This window comes from Bolinopsis microptera, chromosome 6 (assembly GCF_026151205.1).
Source record: "Bolinopsis microptera isolate Bmic1 chromosome 6, MBARI_Bmic_1.0, whole genome shotgun sequence".
NCBI classification, from domain to species: Eukaryota; Metazoa; Ctenophora; class Tentaculata; order Lobata; family Bolinopsidae; genus Bolinopsis; species Bolinopsis microptera.
In genome coordinates, this window is record NC_087077.1 from 3,205,528 (window position 1) to 3,227,508 (window position 21,981).

At 39.4% G+C, this 21,981-nt stretch overlaps 1 protein-coding gene across 1 annotated transcript; it reads left to right on the forward strand.

The window, feature by feature from the left end:
• The first annotated feature begins 333 nt into the window (after positions 1-333).
• Positions 334-1,731, forward strand: LOC134816983 (uncharacterized). The gene has a single exon (XM_063826043.1). The coding sequence runs from the start codon at positions 334-336 to the stop codon at positions 1,729-1,731; it is 1,398 nt and encodes a 465-aa protein (XP_063682113.1).
• The last annotated feature ends 20,250 nt before the right edge of the window (positions 1,732-21,981 follow it).

The following is a 21,981-nucleotide window of genomic DNA, read 5'->3' on the forward strand; positions in this document are numbered from 1 at the left end:
TCAGATCGCACAATATAAAAGCTATCGGGCTGAAGCCCAAATGTGATACTTAACAGTTCCAAATATTGTCGCCTTAACTTTCGTATTTTTCATTTCTAGTTCCAAGTTCTGTCCTTAGCTCAGTTCTATGCATATTGCAAATTTTACTTTTATCTTCGTTAACTTCACAGAAGAGATTCCAAAACAAGCAACTGTGATTTTGTTTATATAACTTTCCGTAAACCCAATTTGATGCATCAAGTCAGGAAATGTTTTACCGGATTAAAATAAACATGTTCTAACCATTTGTTACCAGTTATATTAATTCCCTTCTAGTCCTTGTAGCTCTGCTCTATGAATCCGGAGATGAAGTCCGTTATCTTCCTCGTGGTTCTATCTACTGTAATGGCTGCTCATCACCGCACACCCGACAAACACATACCAGACCGGGAAGAGACTGATCACAAACACGAACATCATAACATTCCCGGAAAAGTACACAGGGAAAAGCATCATAACGACGACGATCACTACGATCACGACACACACGATCACGACGATCACGACGATCACGACGACGAAGATGACGAAGACGACGAATACTACACACTCGACACACACGACGATCACGACACACACGATCACGACGATCACGACGATCACGACACACACGGCACACGCAGCATACCAGGCATGGAAGAGAAGTGCCCTGCTATACCCAACGAACTTGAACCAGTTTCAACAGGGCTAGAGGTTATAGGACTGCTGGAGAAGTGCCAGGACCTTTCTGACAAATGTGACAAATGTAAACACAAATGCAGAGATGAGGATTATCATTGGGGAAATGAGGATGAGAAGTTCTCTCACTGGACGGAGAAAAACTGTGCCAAAACCTGCAAAATTTGTGTTGTTCATCATCCTAAAGTATCGGCCCTCAGGAATAGTGAGAATGTTTTGTGCTGGAAGAAACACGGCGGATACGATACCCAAAACGTTTACGACTCTGTTCCCTTCACCTCCATGAACGATTGCCGGGACATGTGTTTTGCTGATGATGAATGTGTGGGAGTACACACTACTCACTTTGACAGAGAGCCTAGATATTGCCAACTCGCCAACGGTGGACATTTCAACGTTTCAATGAGGAATGCTTTTTTTTGGGGAGCTACTCGTAAGTGTTTGGAAGAGAATCCCACCCCTGATTGCACTGACCACTGGACTCAGGATTTCTGCATTGGTTACAGTAGAACCTGCACTAGCGACTGTCCAACTTGGATACGGTTAATGCGTAGTGTGTGTAGGAAAACATGTGAGTTGTGTTCTGAAGATGGAGATAGAGAAGATAATGAGGGGGATCACGAGGAGGAAGATGGAGAGGGTGATGGAGAGGATCAGGAGGAGGGTGATGGAGAGAGTGGTGGAGAGGGTGATGGAGATAATGACGAGGAGGAAGATGGAGAGAGTGATGGAGAGGGTGATGGAGAGGGTGATGGAGAGGATGGAGGCGAAACAGAAAGAATCACGTGGCAGATAATCGAAGGGAGAAAAATAGGGAATAATGCAAACTACGTCCTGGAATCGAACTTGTCCCTGAAAAAAGCAAAGCAGGCATGCGAAAACTTTGGAGAGGAGTGCGTCGGTTTGTCATGCAAAAGAAAGAAAAGGGAGAAATCGAAATGTGAGGTCCTGAGTAACATCGACAAACAAAAAAGTCATGAAAAATACGATGTTTACATCAAGGTCTTGAAGTGAATTCAAATATACAACACTTAATGAACTGCGTTCTTGATAGACTATTCTAATCTCTTTCTGATTTATTTGGCAGATGATACATATTTATAAAGGACAAAGGTGCGTTCAACATTAATTCGAGCGGTTTCTGTACTTATTTAATCATTATTTGTGTATAAAAACACTCATACATGCGTGATTTCTTTGTTATATTTTAGTAAATTTATCAGTGTACTCAATTTCAATGAATTTGAATTTGTGCCAAGATTTTAGTGATCAGTATTTAGGAGACTGAAGAAAAATTAACGGTTCAATAATGAATTTATCAATTCAAAACAAACGAAATTATAAATATCCGGATAAATGTTCTCTTGAAAAAAAAAAATCCCAAAATGGGACAAAAATGTTCAATGTTGTATCTTTATAATTATAGTGTGAAGCAAATTTCAAACTAATTTATGAACAGAAAACGGTAGAATTAGAAATATAATTTCAAATATTGTCAACGATTTCAAAAACAATAATCAGCTTCAAAGGATTTGATTTTCCGTATCAAATCAAATTAAAATAATTATAGCCTTGCGTCATTGTTGCAAATTGTATCTGCTTCGAGCATGATGAAAAGTGAAAACCACGATTTTGGTCATTGGATGAAGCTGGTGACCGACAACTAAGAACCTCACATTTCGGGCTCCCACAGGTATATTTGAGACGAGAAGTTTAATTCTTGATCAGAGCACATTTGTTTTTATTGGTGAACCGTGTTCATTTTGACGCTTTACACTTAACAAGGCTAATATCTCCTAATAGTAACTTCGAAACCAGGTCCTTGGATATCAAATATAACTACAGTATATCCCTAAAATGTAAAAACCGAGGCATTGATGGGGGGTCATTCACATATTACGTAATCAGCAGAGTGGGGGGGGGGGGGGGGGTTTCCAAATGATTACGCTAGTATAATGTTGACACAATAGCTATGTGTTAAACTGATTACGAAGGGGGGGGGGGGGGGGAAATTGCCAAAAAATGTATTACGTAATATGTGAACGACCCCTGATTGCTTCATCCAAAGTCTCCATCTAATCACAATATCATAATTCAAGTTTTCTATCAGAAACTATTTTTACATTTAATACACAGTTTACAGTGCCGCAAGCAACAACTTGTTTCAAACAAGCCGCAGGTTTACTTATAAATAGTAAATACCACTGATCGAGCAGATATTGTGATAAGCTGGCAACTGATAATATACAGTATAACGAATACAAAACTGGAAAACAAGATTTAATAACACATCCGGGTCAGCTTCGAGAGCTAATGATCAAAAAAGTTTGAAAAAAGCAGTGTTGAAACTGTAGAACATGATAGTTTAGACCCATCACCCACAGCTTCGAAATTTTGGACGATATACTTTTTGATACGCAATATGTTGTTTTGCTTCTGACAGTTTTATATTTTTCAGATGAAAGAATGAAGAAATTGTGTCTACATTTTTTCCTGCCAACTCGCTACTGACCTTATCTTTGCTCTTACGACTATATCAAATTAGTCACGGTTGAGATTTTGTCCTTCATTTTTGCATATAATACTGAGAACTGATAGCGATAAAAATGATAGACAAAGAAATGGTTGTCTCCAAAAATTTCAGTTTTCTTCCATATCTCAACTGGGGTCATATTACGTTACCCCATATTTGTTTTTATGACCTTTGGAACCCGGCCCCAAAGTCGTGCCAAAGAAATCATTAGAAATCATGCACGTTCAAGAACTTATAACGAACATATGGCTAGCAAGAACTACTGTCTTGAACACACTGAACCGCTATTCACTGAGCAGAAAATTATGAACCTGGAGAATCTGCACATGTACCATACATTTATGGAACTATTCAAAATTCTTAAATTTGATGTCCCCCAGTCGATTAAAGATCTTTTCAAGCTCTGTCCTAGAAATGAAAAACTTCGTCTGATTGTCCCATTTGCATTACTGAGGTTAGATATCTCCCGACAGAACTTTTTGTACACCTCTACGATCAAAATTTGGAATGACCTCATCCCCTATGTATTCGAAATATGTGATGCTAATGAAGATGGGATAATAATCCCGGGTTCTTCCAAAAATTCAGACTTATCAGCCTCGTCAGGTATTATTAAATCTAACCTTAAAAAGCACTTGCTATCCCTCCAAAATCGAGATGACCCTAATACATGGTAACTATATTATATCTCAAATTCTACATCCGGTACGGCTCTGCACACATGATATCTCTCTCTGCCATGAAACATGGCTAACCTTTTAAACTATGATTTAAAACCTAAACCTAAACTAAAACTCAACTGGGCTCTCCTATGTCATCAAACTAGACCAATAAGCAATTTTAGATAATCATATTTTCCTATATTTGTATAATAACTAAGTATATTGACGTAGTGGATGGTTGAGGGGGTTTCAAGCACAGGTCACTCTCAAATCCTAAAGATAAGCAGTGGCCTTCGGCACTTGAAACCTCTTCAAACCTCCCCTGATTTATTTGTTATTGATATTGTTTGATTGTGCCGTAAAAATAAATATTTTTTTAAAATTAATATTTGTTTTATTAATAAAATCACGTTATCGATATTGTCTAGTTGTTATTTTTCGTGATGAAACCATTAATATCATTTATTTCCGGCAGTATTATGAAGTAGAGAATTCTCACGGTCACCACAATTAGTGATACTAAAATCGGTCTTCATCCATTCCTCCAATTTCAATTGTTAACCAAAAAAGGATTGAGATAACATCGTGGGTGAGAAATTTTTATTATATAACTGGTGAGTGACTGGTACCAGACACACAAACTTTGCTATAACTGATCGGTATTACATAATGTCACATTCAAGATTCAACACGTGCATCATGCATGTTTCAGAACTCATCTTAGACCCGATATTATTGAATTCCCGTCGACAGCTTGCTGTTGTTATCGATTATGACGAGAAAAAGAAAAGTTGAAGTGTGCTTTCAGGAAGTAGAGCTTCTTACGGGCGGCTTTATTTTTAAGTGTTTATTGCTGTTAACAATTAACAATCTTGATGTAATACCGGCTTTTTAGGAGCCTCATGGCAGATTACAACATATTCATATGGTACACGTCACCCAATATAAAGATAAGATTGTGTCATATAAACACTGGGCCTGCATGGGATACAGTTGGGCCGATAAGGACGGTAGGTGGAACTCCTACTGCCACATTTTTGATTAGAAGTTGAGTTGAAGTGCAGCCTTGTGACTGTTGTGACCATGTCTCCATCACGCCCTAACTAACATTGTTATGTCTGGCTTCATGGTGGCTGTCGCATAGTGGCGTAACGAAGGCAATTCAGGATATCAGATTTTTAGACAGAATCTCGATAATTCTCAAAATATGCACTGACGATTTGACGAGTGACGTAATAGAGATTGTAGACGAACTAAAGCTTTAAAGGTAACCAGTACCGATTGAAAATGGTTTTTAACTTAAAAGTGGCTGGATCTGGGAAGTTTTGAAATAAAAATAATTTTTTCTTGAAAAACATTAATAATATGAAACAGCACATTATTACTTGATTCCTATAAAAATAATAAAAAACTAACCCTAACTCTAATTCACAATTTACCATGTAGGCTTACCAGCACATGAAAATAATAAATTACACGCATTTGACTCTTCAGTCTCCCACAAAGAATAGGGTATCTTTTCAAATTCATCACATTCATATTCTCCAGCGTACATTACAATGATGTTCTTTTGCAATATAATTTGTTACAGAATTATTTGATAAGTTAAAACTTGTAAAATTTAATTCGAACGGTTCTTTAGGGCGAAAATAGAATTCCACAATTACTGTAAACTTACTTATTTCTGCAACACAGATATTCCACAACTTCTAACTACAGCTATCTTCTTATCTTATTACCCTTTGCACTTTTAACAACTCACAATCAGTTTAACCTAGCTTGTTCTCATGCATGGTATGTACCCTTTTGGTGTCAATATTAGCTGATTTAATCTAGAAAAGCCCTTATCGGTCACTAAAATATCAAAATGTATCCTCTCTAGAAAATTTTCTGTAGGGAGAATATTCATGAGCTATAGGATTTCTAACAGTCCTCATTTGCACGTCCAACCGAACCTCCTTAGAGCCTTTGGCTGTTTTAACCTTTATCATATCTGTTGAAAGGATCTTGTTCTCTTTCTTCTTCTGATGTACCAGTTTTATCACAAGAATTAAGTTCAATATGGCCATCAGCATAAGAATGGGGCCGTAGACATACTCTGGATTTCTATTATAAACACTTCTCATAGCTTCTAAAGTCTGCTGGTCTGGACAGCACCCAAATTGTACTTTAGTATTGCCGGATGAGTTGCAGTGTATTTCAGGCACCCCTAACAGACGGTAACCAGGCTCACAAATCACTGGAACTGTCTCATTTACTGCTATATTAGAGTACTTTTGGTCTGGACTGAATAGAGAATGTTCGGGTAATCCATTAAAATCACACTCTTGTTTGCACTGAAAGTCTATCAGCCACTTCTTCTTATAGTCGCACTGAACGGTAGAGTTCCCTCGCCCCACCCACCCCTCCTCACAGTCCATGTGCAGAATTGAGAATATCGGGAACTCCAACATTGGGTTTTTTGGGAGGGAGTGTTCCGGTAGAACTGGATCTGGACAGCTTGCTGAGGAGTCTGGTGCACACTTATGTTGGACTCCACTCCAGGTACCGTTTTCTTGGCATACCCTGTAAGGATCATTAGGGTCAAGATGGAAATCTCTGTAGCAGAAAAATGAGAATGTAGATCCAGGGCTGTCAAGTAGGATGGTTTTGTTTGGCGTTACTTTTAAACCGTAACCGTACTGTGGGGTTATTGACCGTGGTGCAGGGCATTTCACTGTAGTATTGGGGTCTGGGACTGGAGCAGGCGTAGGATTTGGCGCTACAGTGTTATTTGGAGCAGGCGTAGGATTTGGCGCTACAGTGTTATTTGAAGCAGGCGTAGGATTTGGCGCTACAGTATTGTTTGATATTGAAGAACTGTTTGCTAATTGGACTGAATTTAATCCTGGAGAGGGGTTTGATGGAGGTGAAGGGATTACAGCGCTGGAGGAGTTGTAGAAGAGAAAGGTCGTTGTGATGATAAATATCGAAGTGTTGGCAAACTGAGATTTCATACTGTTGTCAGCTTATAGGCTTCCATTATCTGAGGTATAACCATGAGGATTTGCAAATCTAAATAGTAAAACAGCAAAACTTTCAACCTTCTGCAATTGTACAATCTTAAATTGAAAGTGAACCGCAAATAAACAAATTGAAACTGATTTTCCGACTGGATGAAAAGCAGAATCCTTACACGATCTCCGTCATGAAACTGTGAAATCTTTAAAAGTGGCTATGCTGCTATGAAGTATTGAATTCGGAAATTAAACTTTCAGAAAGACAATGCTAAATTGAAACAGTACCAAACTAAGATTTCAATGACTTATTTCCCAAATTATTATCTTTAGGATGGCTACAACCATCAATTAACACCCAGACAGGTCAATGGAAATGATCATAATATGAACAATCCTGATAAAAGGTCTAAGTAAGTATTGTCCATTTACAACTTTAATCAAAAATTCATATCAACAATTTCTTTGAAAATGGATTGACAAAAGTTGCCGGAAATGTTTCATACTACTCAAAGAGAATTAAAATTTAGCGTATGGTATTGTGATGGAAGAAGATAAAGACTTTTAACATCACATGACCGTCCTTAGCAAACTCGTGACCCTAACTGTGATTTGTAGGAGGTTATTTTCAAATCATAAAATGGCCATGCAGTTATTTTTAATTACGATTTAACTGCCGGCAATTCTGTTTGTAGGATTTTGGGACAAGATAGCTATTTACAGGCACAACCATGACATATTTACACATCCTAATCAGATCATGGCAGTCTGGTGGCTGAGGAAATGTTTAGTACGAGCCTGAAATATGAAATGAAAGTAGAAAATTCGTAACTCAAATATTAATTAAAAGTTGGAGAGCGGTTAGTTGTAAAGATCCAAAACAAAATCGTGAAACAAAATCGTGAAACAAAATCTAGCTGGAAATTAACAATTGAACTAGCAAAATCATCGAAATGGATAATTTTATACCAGAAGTTTCAAGAGTCACCGAACTTTATATTCCGGCACGTGATCCTTGAAAATATTTTACCAGCGTGCGCCTTAATCTACACATCTGGTCGGACTGAAGGATGAACTAACGCAGAGATTGTATTGTGAGTCTGTCACTAAGTTATTGGAAGGTCACGAAGTTATTGGAAGGTTTGTTAATTACGATATAATTTGCAATCTGAAGCTAGGTCTGAAGGTGTGTGACGCACAAATCATTATCATAATTAACAAAGTCACAACAGTCAGTACAGTCGGTACTCCGGTATCCGATAAGGGATAAGAAACCCTAGAACTGGAAAAGACAGACGCACTACAAAAGTGCGACTGCAATAATAAAATAATTAGCCAATTATGGACTGTTATGGACTGTTATGGACTGCTAATGTTATGTTCATCTCTACAGAGGGTGCACTAACTGTCTTTACTGATTCCAGTGGACGTACGTGGAGCATATGTGCTCCAAAACTCAATTTGAGAATAGCATTAAAAGTACGGTATGTGTTACCACCGAGTTTGGAGTCTCGTCTCAGAAAAGATGCAATTCGATTATCAGTGGATTATTGGGGTGCCCAGTTATCAAGTTGTAACTGTAATCATGAATTGAAAACATTGATCAACCGGGCAATTGCCGATTAAATGGAAATTGTTTTCATATCAGCTGACTATTCTTAAAATATTCCAAAATATCACGTGGATTATAATCATACCGATCTTAATCAATTATCAATATCATTCCTAGGATGGCGAATTGCAAATTGAAGAGCTCTTTGTTCATGTCTGTATGTTTGCATGCTGTTGTGATGGATAAACTCGCCTTCCCTATCAAATGAAATTAAATGGGGAGTAAAAACAATGGTTTCTTTTTTACTGGCAGGAAACTTATGACAAATAATGAACTTGTTGTCGTCAGCAAACTGCGACACACCCTTTATATCGCGTTACAGGAGTCTGGACACAGACTGGAATTTTACTCGACCGTATTAACTGAAACCCAACCTGATTTGCCGTAATGTTCACTCCGAAAATTGATAAAGAAATATCAATCGAAGGGACTGTAATAAGCAGGTATTTCAACGTGAGGTCTTGGCACCCTCATGACACAATTTTCCTGTCCCACTGAAGAGTGACGCCGACTGTCTAATAAGTATAAGTATCTGGCTCGGATCCAAAAACTTCTGAAATTCCTCCAAGAGTATGACTCAGTGTGTCATTAAATTCAGGTCAGTTAATTAAATATGGCTGTACAGAAACAAAGAAACTACCTTATCGGACCTTATTTGCATTTGACCCGACATTAAATGAACGATCATAATTATGAACGGACATTAAAATGAACGCTCAAACTCAAAGGCATTCAAAACCATCAGAAATCCAAATTTGTTCATCTTTTTTTTTGGCGTTTTTAAAATTTTAGCAGATGATTTGTAAATAAATTTGTCATACAATGAGCAAAAAAGGCAGTCGTTAAGCAGTTAAAAATGTCAAAAATATCTGTAGATCAGTAAAGCATCATATCAGTAGTACCTGCTTTTTTGAAAACTATTTCACAGATACGTTACATTGAAAAGAACAAGTTGCACACGGCCTTTGAGTTTGTGGAACCATAGTTCCTCGTAGATCATCGGCATGACTGGTATTTTTAACACAACGCGAACGGCCGTAAGTCTTATCGATTTGGAACATCTGCTTCCCAACTGATATAATTATTATCTTGCAGTGGCTTATCCTGTTCCTGGCTCCAACTGCTTCCGTTGTAGTCGGAATTTTGGTACAGCAATTTTCATGTTATGAAGTATTTAACCTTACTTTTATCTGAAACACTCGACTTTATCACGTACCCACCATTTGTACGCCAACGGGCGACGCCCTACAATCACTTCACACTTGAATTCAATAGATAAGCCTTAACTCTGAAACTTAAGTCGAGTCGGGCTTAATTTCACAGTTGTTAATTTGACAACAAATCGATGCTTATTCGTTACTATATTTCAAATGAGTATTGCCTGGAGAGTGAAGAATGCCATTCAACGTTATTGAGAGTCATTAATCTGCTGGCTGAAACTCAACCAGCGTTTCTAATTCTAAAAGCAATCAAACAAAGAAAAAGAATCTCAGCAATAAAAATAAACGAAATGGTTATCACTTATCGGAGCAAAGTCAGTTGAAATGCGAATATCCGTTTGAAAGAGTTGTGAGTTGTAGAAAACTACTTGGTATACGATATTGTGCGAATAAGGTGAGAATTAAGGGTTAAATTGAATAACCATGATACCTAGATTTTGATAGCACTCACCTTGGAATACGGGATGTAGTAAGGCTGAAGGGATCCGGAAACAAGGTGATCAAATGCTTCAAAGTAGCCGGCAGTACTTTGCACAGTCTAATTCTCCTATCTTCAAGTTCAATGACAACATTAATTATTTTTATTGGGGTATTTTATGCGTCTCTTATCAAGTTTCCGTTTCATTACGAGTCTTAACCCATCCTTCAGAGTAGTTCATTAATTCCCGGTATCATCTTGCATTTGAGAACGGTAGTGTAATATGGTAAGCTAGTTGCAGCAGTATTTATATATATATTAGGCTTTTTAGATCTTTTAGAATATTCTAGTATAAGTGTTGAATAACCGTTAGGATTAGTATAAGATTAGATTAGATTAGTGGAATAGATTATGGATGGTTTTGCGGAGGAAGGCACGTGTTAGTCAGGTTAGCTAGTTAAGTTAGGTTATTGGACAGACTGGGCCGCGCGGTGTCACGTGGTTCGCCATGTGATGTCACGTGACCCAGTGCTGATAGGTTTTGCTTGCCCCGTTAGCGGCAGTTCTTCGGTAAGCATTTAACGGTAAGGTTGTAAAAGTTACCGCTTCCGAGGACAGTGTAGCGTGGCCTTCGAGTCGCTAGTCTTGGTTTATTGATCTAATAGTAATTTATTACCTTTCGAGACTTATTGTTCGAACCCCCTGTTTCCTTTGTTCCTACCTAACTTAGGACTCGATCAAGTCATTCGATCTTTTAAAGTTATACGGCACCCAGTAGCCTGTATAGTCCGAGACGAAACGGAATCTCGTTAGCTTTTCGTGTTAAAAGCGATTTCTCGACGGTTATCACCTCTCTAGATGATTCTTAAAACATTTGGACTTCATGGCAAGGTTGAAATACATGCAATGAGGGCGTTTTTCGGCCACACCCTTTTTCAGGGTTTCGCGGTCACTCGAATTATTGTATTTCAGCCCAGGAAGGTCTTAAAGACTATTCCGATACACCTAAATGTGCCTAATAGCCACATTTATATACAACTTATGAAGCAACATATACCTTAAAATGCTTTGTTTCGGAAATATGGCCGAAAAACGGTTTTTTGGCTTGACGCAGTTCATAATTTCCGTGATTTTTGGCATTTCCGCCTAGGAAGGTCGTAGAGACTATTCTGATACACCAAAGTGTGCCTAATAGCCACATTTATATACAACCTATGAAGCAACATATACCCTAAAAGGCTTATTTTCGGAAATGTGGCTGAAAAACGGATTTTTGTCGAGCAAACTGAAACAATGACAATATTCACAAATGGGCTATTGGACTGTTAACTAGAAAGGTCTTAAAGACTTATGAGCAACACAGCATTTGTCACAAGATGTAAGATGACTCACTTTGTGTCCAGAAACACCTACAAAAATTGGAGAATGATCTACTTTATTGGGCATCTCTTTTAATGGGCCAGGCCAGCAGCATATTTGTGTCTTACGAAATGGCAATTTTTCAAAATTACGGTTTCTTTAGTAAAGGTCAATGGGTCAGTTACAAACAGCAAATTGTTCGCAATTGCCGACTCATGCACATCATATACTCAAAAACGCTCACATTAGGAGTCATTAATAAATAACTAATACATGATTTGTGAAAACTCCAACAATTTTTCCTTGGTACAAATTTAAATAAAATGTGTGACGTGCCAGACCAAAATTCAACTTCAAACTTTTTATTTATTCATGCCATGAAACCATGATATATGTTCCATGAATACCGGACCTAAAATAAATCGGCACTGGATCCGGGCCAGATTGACGCTTGACCACTGACCAGTATAAGTACCCCACTTTATAATCATAATTGACTTCACTGCCTCGACCAATATTGGTCTGTAATCCCTGGATTGAGATCTGTTGGCTGCAGTTTAATTTAGCTCATTTACCATAATAGTAATACCGCAGTGGTTTGGTTCGCATAGATTTTCCCATCGTATGATAATGTGTGTCATTCCCTCGTTTTTTAATCAAGTGGTTACTAGCTAGCTCTTTTTTATTACAGCTGCCTCGAGATCTTATCTAGGGCACTAATACATTAGTACTAGAACATTAGAACTGTAATTCTAGAACTTCAGATTAAGATTACTTGGCCGAATGGCAGGGTTCGAGATTCGACTCTAAAACGCTCAGTTTAGGAGTGATTAGTAGATAACTACTGCATGATATGCGAAAACTCCAACTAGACAAGGATCATGCTTAATCAAAGTGTTCCTCGAATTGAACTTAAGTCTTGTAACCTACTGGAGTTTGGGCCACTGAATTGATCTAGGTAAACTATAGGTAAAAATATGATATTAATCATATAAGCTAAAATGTACTAATCTTTGTATTCTAAATGGGGAAAAGAAGAAACATTGTCAGTCAGTCGAGAAAATTGTCAGTCAGGCTATATATATAATATATGAATACGAACTGATATTAATTTTAGAATGTCGGGAAGTTCATTAAGATTTTTATTCTTTGGTTTTTTAATTGTGCTACGAATCCGAGTTTGAGTTGATAACCCCGAATTTCCTGTTTGACTCTCAAAGAAAGGAACCAAGGCTTACGTTCCTCTTTTTGGCTCTGAGATCCAACTTTAAGATCGGACTTCGGAGATCCTCGCGTCGGAGATCATGTAAGTGTAACATCAGTACATGACATCAGACTTTTTTGCTTGATATTGGACCTATAAATCTAATTATATATTCGAAACAGCACGAGATGTAACCAAGGTTAATTTAGATAAGATATACCAGCTTTAGGGGTTACAAGACCCCACGAAAGGCAGGCAGAGCATCCTAAATCCTCATGCTATCCTCACGTTGACCATCTAGGTCCAAACTCCAGCCTCTCATTAAAAAACAGCTATTAGGCCCGAGATCCGTCCCTTGTCCCGTAGTGTCCCCGCAAGTAAGAGATCGTTCAGATTTTGGTCATTAGACCCCCTCCCCGCTCTAAAATCCACTTTACCCAAAGCTGGAAAAATGTCACATGTGAAACCTAAATAGCTAAATCAGCATCTCGAGACCTTCTATTATAAAAACCCCGTGATCCTACTATAAGATTATAACTTATAAAGCATAAAGGCATTGCGTGCCGAAATTAAGATTCACTTCAACTAGTAAGGGGAAAAGTGGCATTCCGTTGGATTTGAATGTTCACAAGGATTTCTCAACGGAATATGGTAGTTAAGACCCCTACGAACATAATTAGACTTGTTGCCAATTTTGTATCTCAACAGAAACACCACTTTTACCACTTTTTACCACCTTTGTACCACCTGTCTGGTTTGCCAAATATCTTTAGTTGTGAACGTCGTAAAAGGCTGCAAATTAACCTAGAATGTTTATCTTATCAAGGAGTAAAACTTTTGTGTGAAAAATTTTTACATTGGACAATCAGCTAATTTGATAATTACCAATTAGTTAATCACCAAAAAAAGTGAAAATTTTTTATTGGCTCAAAATGATTGAAATCGTTTGAAACACGGAGAAATGTAGTTTTTAGAAAAACTTCAAAAATTTTTCACTTAAAAATTTTTTTCGAGACTTGGAAAAAAGTTTGAAAATTTAAAAATATTTTTTTCCGCCAAAAGTGATCGAATTGCATGAAACGTGGATAAAAATGCTTTGCAGAAAAACTTCGAAGATTTTGAGATAGGGGAATACTAAAATCATCAATATTTGAAGTTGGAGTTCAGTAAATCTCGACATATTTTAGTAATTAGGAATAGCTTAGCGGAAAGGGCTGAACCTGAAAAAGGTTAACCACACAATATTAGAGTTTCATAACTAATTACAATACAGCTTTATCAAATTCCACATAAAGAAACAGCACAAAAGGACCATTTAAGATCGAACCGATTTTACCTGCTGTACTATCATTTTATTGATTTCAATGATCAAAACCTCTGTACCGTCAATCTTGCCAATCTATACCGGGTATCTGAATGTACCGGACCTCTTATTTACCTCTATAATTAGACCCAGTTGTGCAAGAAATGCGATTTCTCACAGGGGTTTCTTTTAACTGTGCACTTTTTGTCACTCTCGCAACTCGCAAGAGGCCCGGTATTATAGGGGGGTATAGGAAGCGAGTGTAAATATACCTTCCATCATCCACTGTGGCTTTTTTGTATTGTGAATGCGCATGCCGCTTCGTTTGCTATGCCAGATACCTCGAATAACCCCCATATGTCATTGCCAGGGTCGGGATAGAGCTGGAGATAGCATTGAAAAGTTGCTAGAAATAGCTAGATTTAGAGTAAACTGGTGGTAGCTGGGTGGTGCTAGCATGGATGTAGCAGAACGTAGCTACACGGGGTTTCATTGGAGTTGGTTATTTTAATGGCCAAAGAGTGCCGGAACTAAAGTTACTTAAGATTGCAGTTGAGGGGCAGTGTAAACCACGGTGTAGTCAGGGACACAGAGCTACAGTGCAGGAGTACTGCAAGTGCAAAAGAACAGTGCAAGTGATACAGTATGCAACAGTAAAACGCCGAAGAAGGAGATAAGATTGTGGCTGCAGAGGAGGAGAGGGGCTGGAACCTGATTTTGTTTGGGTTGAAAGAAGAGTAGGAAGAAGAGTTTCCTGCTCTGGTAACTGCATTTTTGGAAGAGGTGGGGTGAGAACTTATTTTCAAGCGACAAGGGTGGGCTGGAAGCAACCAGGTACAGCTATCCGACCTATTAAGATCACCGTCCTGAGCTTAACAGCCTTTCATCAGAATCTGATGAAAACAGAGAGACTGACCCACCCTTTTTAGATTGATTGATCAAAGTGAGTCTCTTTAGCCCTCTTCTTCTTTAGAGCTTTAGGTTAGTGATCAAACTCTTCGCTACTCGCTCTTCACTGGATCTATCAGGACAGATTCACATCTTTTTAGGTCTCAACCAGCCTTAGTTTTCCTGTTTTCATCATGTAGTACGTTCTGCTACCTCCATTTTAGCACCACCCAGCTTCCATCAGTTCACTCTAAGTCTAGCTTCGTCGGCGTTTTACTGTTGCAGACTGTATCACTTGCACTGTTCTATTGCACTTGCAGTACTCCTGCACTGTAGCTCTGTGTCCCTGACTACACCGTGGTTTACACTGCCCCTCAACTGCAATCTTAAGTAACTTTAGTTCCGGCACTCTTTGGCCATTAAAATAACCAACTCCAATGAAACCCCGTGTAGCTACGTTCTGCTACATCCATGCTAGCACCACCCAGCTACCACCAGTTTACTCTAAATCTAGCTATTTCTAGCAACTTTTCAATGCTATCTCCAGCTCTATCCCGACCCTGGCAATGACATATGGGGGTTATTCGAGGTATCTGGCATAGCAAACGAAGCGGCATTTTTTTTCTGTAATACAAAAAAGCCACAGTGGGGGCACAGTGGATGATGGAAGGTATATTTACACTCGCTTCCTATACCCCCCTATAATACCGGGCCTCTTGCGAGTTGCGAGAGTGACAAAAAGTGCACAGTTAAAAGAAACCCCTGTGAGAAATCGCATTTCTTGCACAACTGGGTCTAATTATAGAGGTAAATAAGAGGTCCGGTACATTCAGATACCCGGTATAGATTGGCAAGATTGACGGTACAGAGGTTTTGATCATTGAAATCAATAAAATGATAGTACAGCAGGTAAAATCGGTTCGATCTTAAATGGTCCTTTTGTGCTGTTTCTTTATGTGGAATTTGTGGAATAAAAGCTGTATTGTAATTAGTTATGAAACTCTAATATTGTGTGGTTAACCTTTTTCAGGTTCGGCCCTTTCCGCTAAGTTATTCCTAATTACTAAAATATGTCGAGATTTACTGAACTCCAACTTCAAATATTGATGATTTTAGTATTCCCCAATCTCAAAATCTTCGAAGTTTTTCTGCAAAGCATTTTTATCCACGTTTCATGCAATTCGATCACTTTTGGCGGAATAAAAATATTTTTAAATTTTCAAACTTTTTTCCAAGTCTCGAAAAAAATTTGTAAGTGAAAAATTTTTGAAGTTTTTCTAAAAACTACATTTCTCCGTGTTTCAAACGATTTCAATCATTTTGAGCCAATAAAAAATTTTCAAATTTTTTGGTGATTAACTAATTGGTAATTATACAATTAGCTGATTGTCCAATGTAAAAATTTTTCACACAAAAGTTTTACTCCTTGATAAGATAAACATTCTAGGTTAATTTGCAGCCTTTTACGACGTTCACAACTAAAGATATTTGGCAAACCAGACAGGTGGTACAAAGGTGGTAAAAAGTGGTAAAAGTGGTGTTTCTGTTGAGATACAAAATTGGCAACAAGTCTAATTATGTTCGTAGGGGTCTTAACTACCATATTCCGTTGAGAAATCCTTGTGAACATTCAAATCCAACGGAACCCTTAAATCGACCACTTTTCCCCTTACTAAACTGGTGATGTGAACCTGGTATGTTACCTGAATGCCCTCAGTCAAATCTCGAACCCTGCTAATGCTATTCTGCCAAGTAACTTTAATCTGAAGTTCTAGAATTACAGTTCTAATCTTCTAATGTTCTAGTATTTGTGCCCATGCCCCAGATAAGATCTCGAGGCAGCTCACAGCTGTAATAACAGAAGAAATAGCCAGTCACCACTTGATTAAAAAACGAGGGAATGACAGTTGACACACATTATCAAACGATGGGAAAATCTATGCGACTGAAAAAAAGAATATGGGGTCATTCTGAAGTGGGAACCAGACCACTGCGGTATTATAAGAAATTAGCTAAATTAAATTGCGGCCAACAAATCTCAATCCAGGGATTACAGACCAACATTGGTCGAAGCAGCGAAATCAATCATAATTAAAAAGTGGGGTACTGGTCAGCGGTCAAGCAACAATCTGATCCGGATCCAGTGCCGATTTATTTTAGGTCTGGTATTCTTGGTACATATATTAAAGTCACTATTGTGACGGTACATTAGAACTAGACAGAAACAAAGTGTGAAGGGCCTGAACGGAACCCCTCGGTTTCAATTCCTTGTTTAACACTGCCGTACAGCAAGGACATTCGCCGGGTTCTCCAAGGATGGGCACATAACTCATTATGGTTTTATGGCATGAATAAATAAAAAGTTTGAAGTTGAATTTTGGTCTGGCACGTCACACATTTTATTTAAATTTGTACCAAGGAAAAATTGTTGGAGTTTTTACAAATCATTTATTAGTTATTTACTAATGACTCCTAATGTGAGCGTTTTTGAGTATATGATGTGCATGAGTCGGCAATTGCGAACAATTTGCTGTTTGTAACTGACCCATTGACCTTTACTAAAGAAACCGTAATTTTGAAAAATTGCCATTTCGTAAGACACAAATATGCTGCTGGCCTGGCCCATTAAAAGAGATGCCCAATAAAGTAGATCATTCTCCAATTTTTGTAGGTGTTTCTGGACACAAAGTGAGTCATCTTACATCTTGTGACAAATGCTGTGTTGCTCATGAGTCTTTAAGACCTTTCTAGTTAACAGTCCAATAGCCCATTTGTGAATATTGTCATTGTTTGCTCGACAAAAATCCGTTTTTCAGCCACATTTCCGAAAATAAGCCTTTTAGGGTATATGTTGCTTCATAGGTTGTATATAAATGTGGCTATTAGGCACACTTTGGTGTATCAGAATAGTCTCTACGACCTTCCTAGGCGGAAATGCCAAAAATCACGGAAATTATGAACTGTGTCAAGCCAAAAACCGTTTTTCGGCCATATTTCCGAAACAAAGCATTTTAAGGTATATGTTGCTTCATAAGTTGTATATAAATGTGGCTATTAGGCACATTTAGGTGTATCGGAATAGTCTTTAAGACCTTCCTGGGCTGAAATACAATAATTCGAGTGACCGCGAAACCCTGAAAAAGGGTGTGGCCGAAAACGCCCTCATTGCATGTATTTCAACCTTGCCATGAAGTCCAAATGTTTTAAGAATCATCTAGAGAGGTGATAACCGTTGAGAAATCGCTTTTAACACGAAAAGCTAACGAGATAGCCTTTTAGAACGGTTGGGATCCGACTAGTAAGAGTTAGAGTGAATTTGCAGAGCTTGAGAGCTAGAGATTTGCAGGTATTCGTGTACGAGACTTCGATATCGTACTCGTATATTTCTTCAAGTACCGCGTACGATACTTCAAGATCGTACCCGTGTATTTCTTAAGTACCGTGTACGACACTTCTCTATCGTACCCTAGTACATTTTAATTACCTGTGTACGCCACTTCGCTACCGTACCTTTGTGAGCAGGCAAAGTAGACCATTGGTACTCCCGGGAGGACTGTTCTGGTGCCTACCTTGTTTTACACTATCTGGAGAACCTAGGAAAAGTGGTACCATGTCTGGACTCGCAGAGATGGAAAGGAATCTGAAGGAACTGGCAGAAAAGAGTGAGCTAATTTTGGATGAGATGGTGGGAATGAAAATGGAAATGAAGGAATTAGACTCGGATGATGATAAAGATCAGATAAAAGAAAAGAAGGTGAAGTTGTTTGATTTGGGTGAGAAGAGAGAGAAGTGTTTGAACAGAGTGAGAGAGTTGGAGAGAGATATGATCAAGTGGAGAGAGGAAGCAGAACTTGAGCGAGAGGGATTGATGAGGGAACAAGAAGTAAAGTTGGAGAACACCAGCAACTTATTTCAAGAAAGAGCGAGAACAACTGAGAGCGATAGTCTGCAACCCGGAAATACAGAGAGAGATAAGGGAGTATACACGGTGAACTGCAAGGCACCAAAGTACAGGAAGAATGATGACTTTTGTACATTTTTGCAGAGATACGAGCAGTGGGTCTTGTTATGCGGAATAAAAGACAATCTCGACTTGAGGCTTGCCGGTCAGATAGAAGACGATGGAAAGTTCAAGAAAGTCAAGAACATTCGACTGTCGAGTGAGGAGAGAGGTGACGTGAAAATGCTGATCAGTGCGGTGAAACGAGAGCTATATCCCGCCACGGATGCGAGAATCATGAGGACAACGTTTCACAAAATGAGGCAGGAAGCGTTAGAGAGCGTAGAGCAGTTCGCAGAGAGAATACAGGACACTGCAGAGAAGATTTACCCGAGGGCTGTGGAGAGAGAGAGTGCAGGTATCACTGTGTTGATACAGGGCGTGAAGAACCCTGCTATTAAAAGACGACTCCTTCAGGTGAACACGGAGACAGAGGATTTTGATAGCGTGATCCGGTTAGCTGTACAGGAGGAGCATATATCCAAAGCAGTAGAGGGAGATATGGACAGTGATCCGATGACTACACAGTACACTAGAATTCTCGGCACCTACTTACGGTGTTGGCAGGCAAGGTGAGAGAGAAAAGGATGAGAATGACTGTCAGATGTGTGGGAAGAGAGGTCACAAGGCTGACTCGTGTTGGAGCAATGTAGTGTGCCAGCTGTGTGAAGGTAAAGGGCATGTTGCCAGTGTTTGTAGGAGTAGAGTGAGTCCGGTTGAGCAGAGGAGTAGAGGTGCGAGTAGAGATGCGAGTAGAGGAGAGAGTCGCAGGCCGGTGATTTGTTATAATTGTCACGGTGAGGGTCACATTCAAAGATTCTGCAACGTCGACAGAGGGCGATCTGGAGGACGAGGAGGGCAGTACAGACCCACAGAGACTGAACAGTATGGTATGCAGAGAGACCATTTAAACGGGCGTGCGACTGGACAAAATCAATTCCCCGTCAGTCGCAAGTAAAATCATCAGGGGAGCAGAAGGAGGTAAATGCAGTGAACTGGAAACACATCTTGGTGGCTGGGAGTTGCAGAGGAGTGGCAGCCTACCTTTTTGTTGACAGCGGGTCGGCTGTGAGTATTGTGTCCACGGGTTTTGTAAAAGGACTGGGACTAGAGAGCGGGATCAAACCGTGTGACATGACATTGAAGTCATTTTCTCAAGACACCATACAAATCAGGGGAGAGTTAGAGCTACAGGTGGTAGTTGCTGGCAATAGATTTGTACACACCTTCGTGGTAACGGATCTGTTGGACACAGAATTCTTGATTGGAGATGATTTCTTGAGGTCAAATAGGGTAACTCTGGACTACAGCAAGTGCAGATTGGTGCTGCATAACGGAGATAATGTGCCCTTCAAGGAGAAGCCGGAGAATGTCAAGCAGCAGATAAAAGTGAGATGTAGCAAGGTCACGATTATTCCTCCCAACACGGTGCAGTACATCAGGGGAAAGTTACAGGCGAAAGGAGTGGACTTTAAAGGTGTGATTAAGCCACAGTACAAGCAAGGTTTCGGGGACACGGGCATTTCATTCGCTCATGCAGTTGTGCACTCTGATAAAAGATTGGTCCCGATAAAGTGTGTTAACTCTACTGATGAGCCAATAACGATCCGCAAGAACAAGATCGTCGCACTATTGAAACCTGTAAGCGGTAAGAAATTTATACACGGCGTGCAGAGGATCAGAGGTCACGATATCGGTGTTAGAGGGACTGCGATTGATAGACAAGCTCAGGAGAACAGGGGTCAGGCAGAAAAGTTCTGTGGTGAAAGATGGACTCAGAATGAATTGTTGGAGAGTCACGGGCTGAACATGATAAAGGCGACAATGTCTAATGCTGAGGAGGACAGACGAAGCAGAGTTCCATTCAGAAGGAGTTTTGCCGAAGCATCGTGCCAGACAGAGGTCAGTCTAGATGAGAGATCGGGAGGAGAGGAGTTTACTAGGTCTGTGGGTGTCAATACCATTCCGAGTCATAACGCTTCAAGCTCAGCCATTAGTGAGTTAGATAGTGTTAGTAACGTAGAATGTGATTATAACGCTTCAGCCGTTAGTGAATCCTTCAGTAATGTTACACGTGATCACAACGCTTCTTCCGTTAGTGAATCCTCTAGTAATGTTACACGTGATCACAACGCTTCTTCCGTTAGTGAATCCTCTAGTAATGTTACACGTGATCACAACGCTTCTTCCGTTAGTGAATCCTTTAGATCTTTCTACACACCCGGGTGGAGCAGAGGGGTTGAGGAACCTACATCCGGGATAGAGGATAGTTTAAGTCCTGTCGAGCTGGGGGAGAGCAACAATACACTAGCTTACTCACCTGATGAACAGAGTACTCCTGTAGCCAGTGGAGGACGTTCTCTAAGAAATAGAGCTCAGTTAAAGAGGCCGGATTACTATAGACCGGTATCAAGAATTAATGCTGTATTGAAGAGGGTAAAGAGAAAACTTGGGTTTTAGAGGATTGCTGGTCACGGGATGCCAGTTAACTACCTGTTGCTCGGGCAGATACGACGATTGTTGTCATGTTTTGCAGACTACCTGGAACCTGTGGAAGGTGGTCATCGTTGCATTTCTTATCTCCCGCCGTGCTTAGGGTATGCCTGGTGTCCTTAGTATCAGTTGATATGGTTGAGTGATGTCTGGTTTTTATTTTGAAGGGCTTGCTACCCTGGAGAGTGGAGAGTTTTCTAGAGGTGGAGTAGTTGATTGAACCGTGGAAAAGAGTAGAGTGTAGAGTGTGGGTCACCTTAGTTCCGGTAGAGCATCGCTCCTGATGCCTAGATTTACCTTTAGTTGACTTTTATATCTTGTGCCGATAAGGTCTTAATCTAGATGATTGACTTCATATCTATGTATATGACAGTTTGAGGTGACTAGTATGTTAGTACCTAAAGCGTACTGAGCATTTTAGAGTAGTATGTTAGTACCTAAAGCGTACTGAGCATTTTAGATAAGTATGTTAGTACCTAAAGCGTACTGAGCATTTTAGATAAGTATGTTAGTACCTAAAGCGTACTGAGCATTTTAGATAAGTATGTTAGTACCTAAAGCGTACTGAGCATTTTA

Coding starts and splice junctions, on each gene's coding strand:
- LOC134816983 (XM_063826043.1), top strand. CDS start 334: ATGAATCCGGAGATGAAGTCCGTTATCTTCCTCGTGGTTCTATCTACT.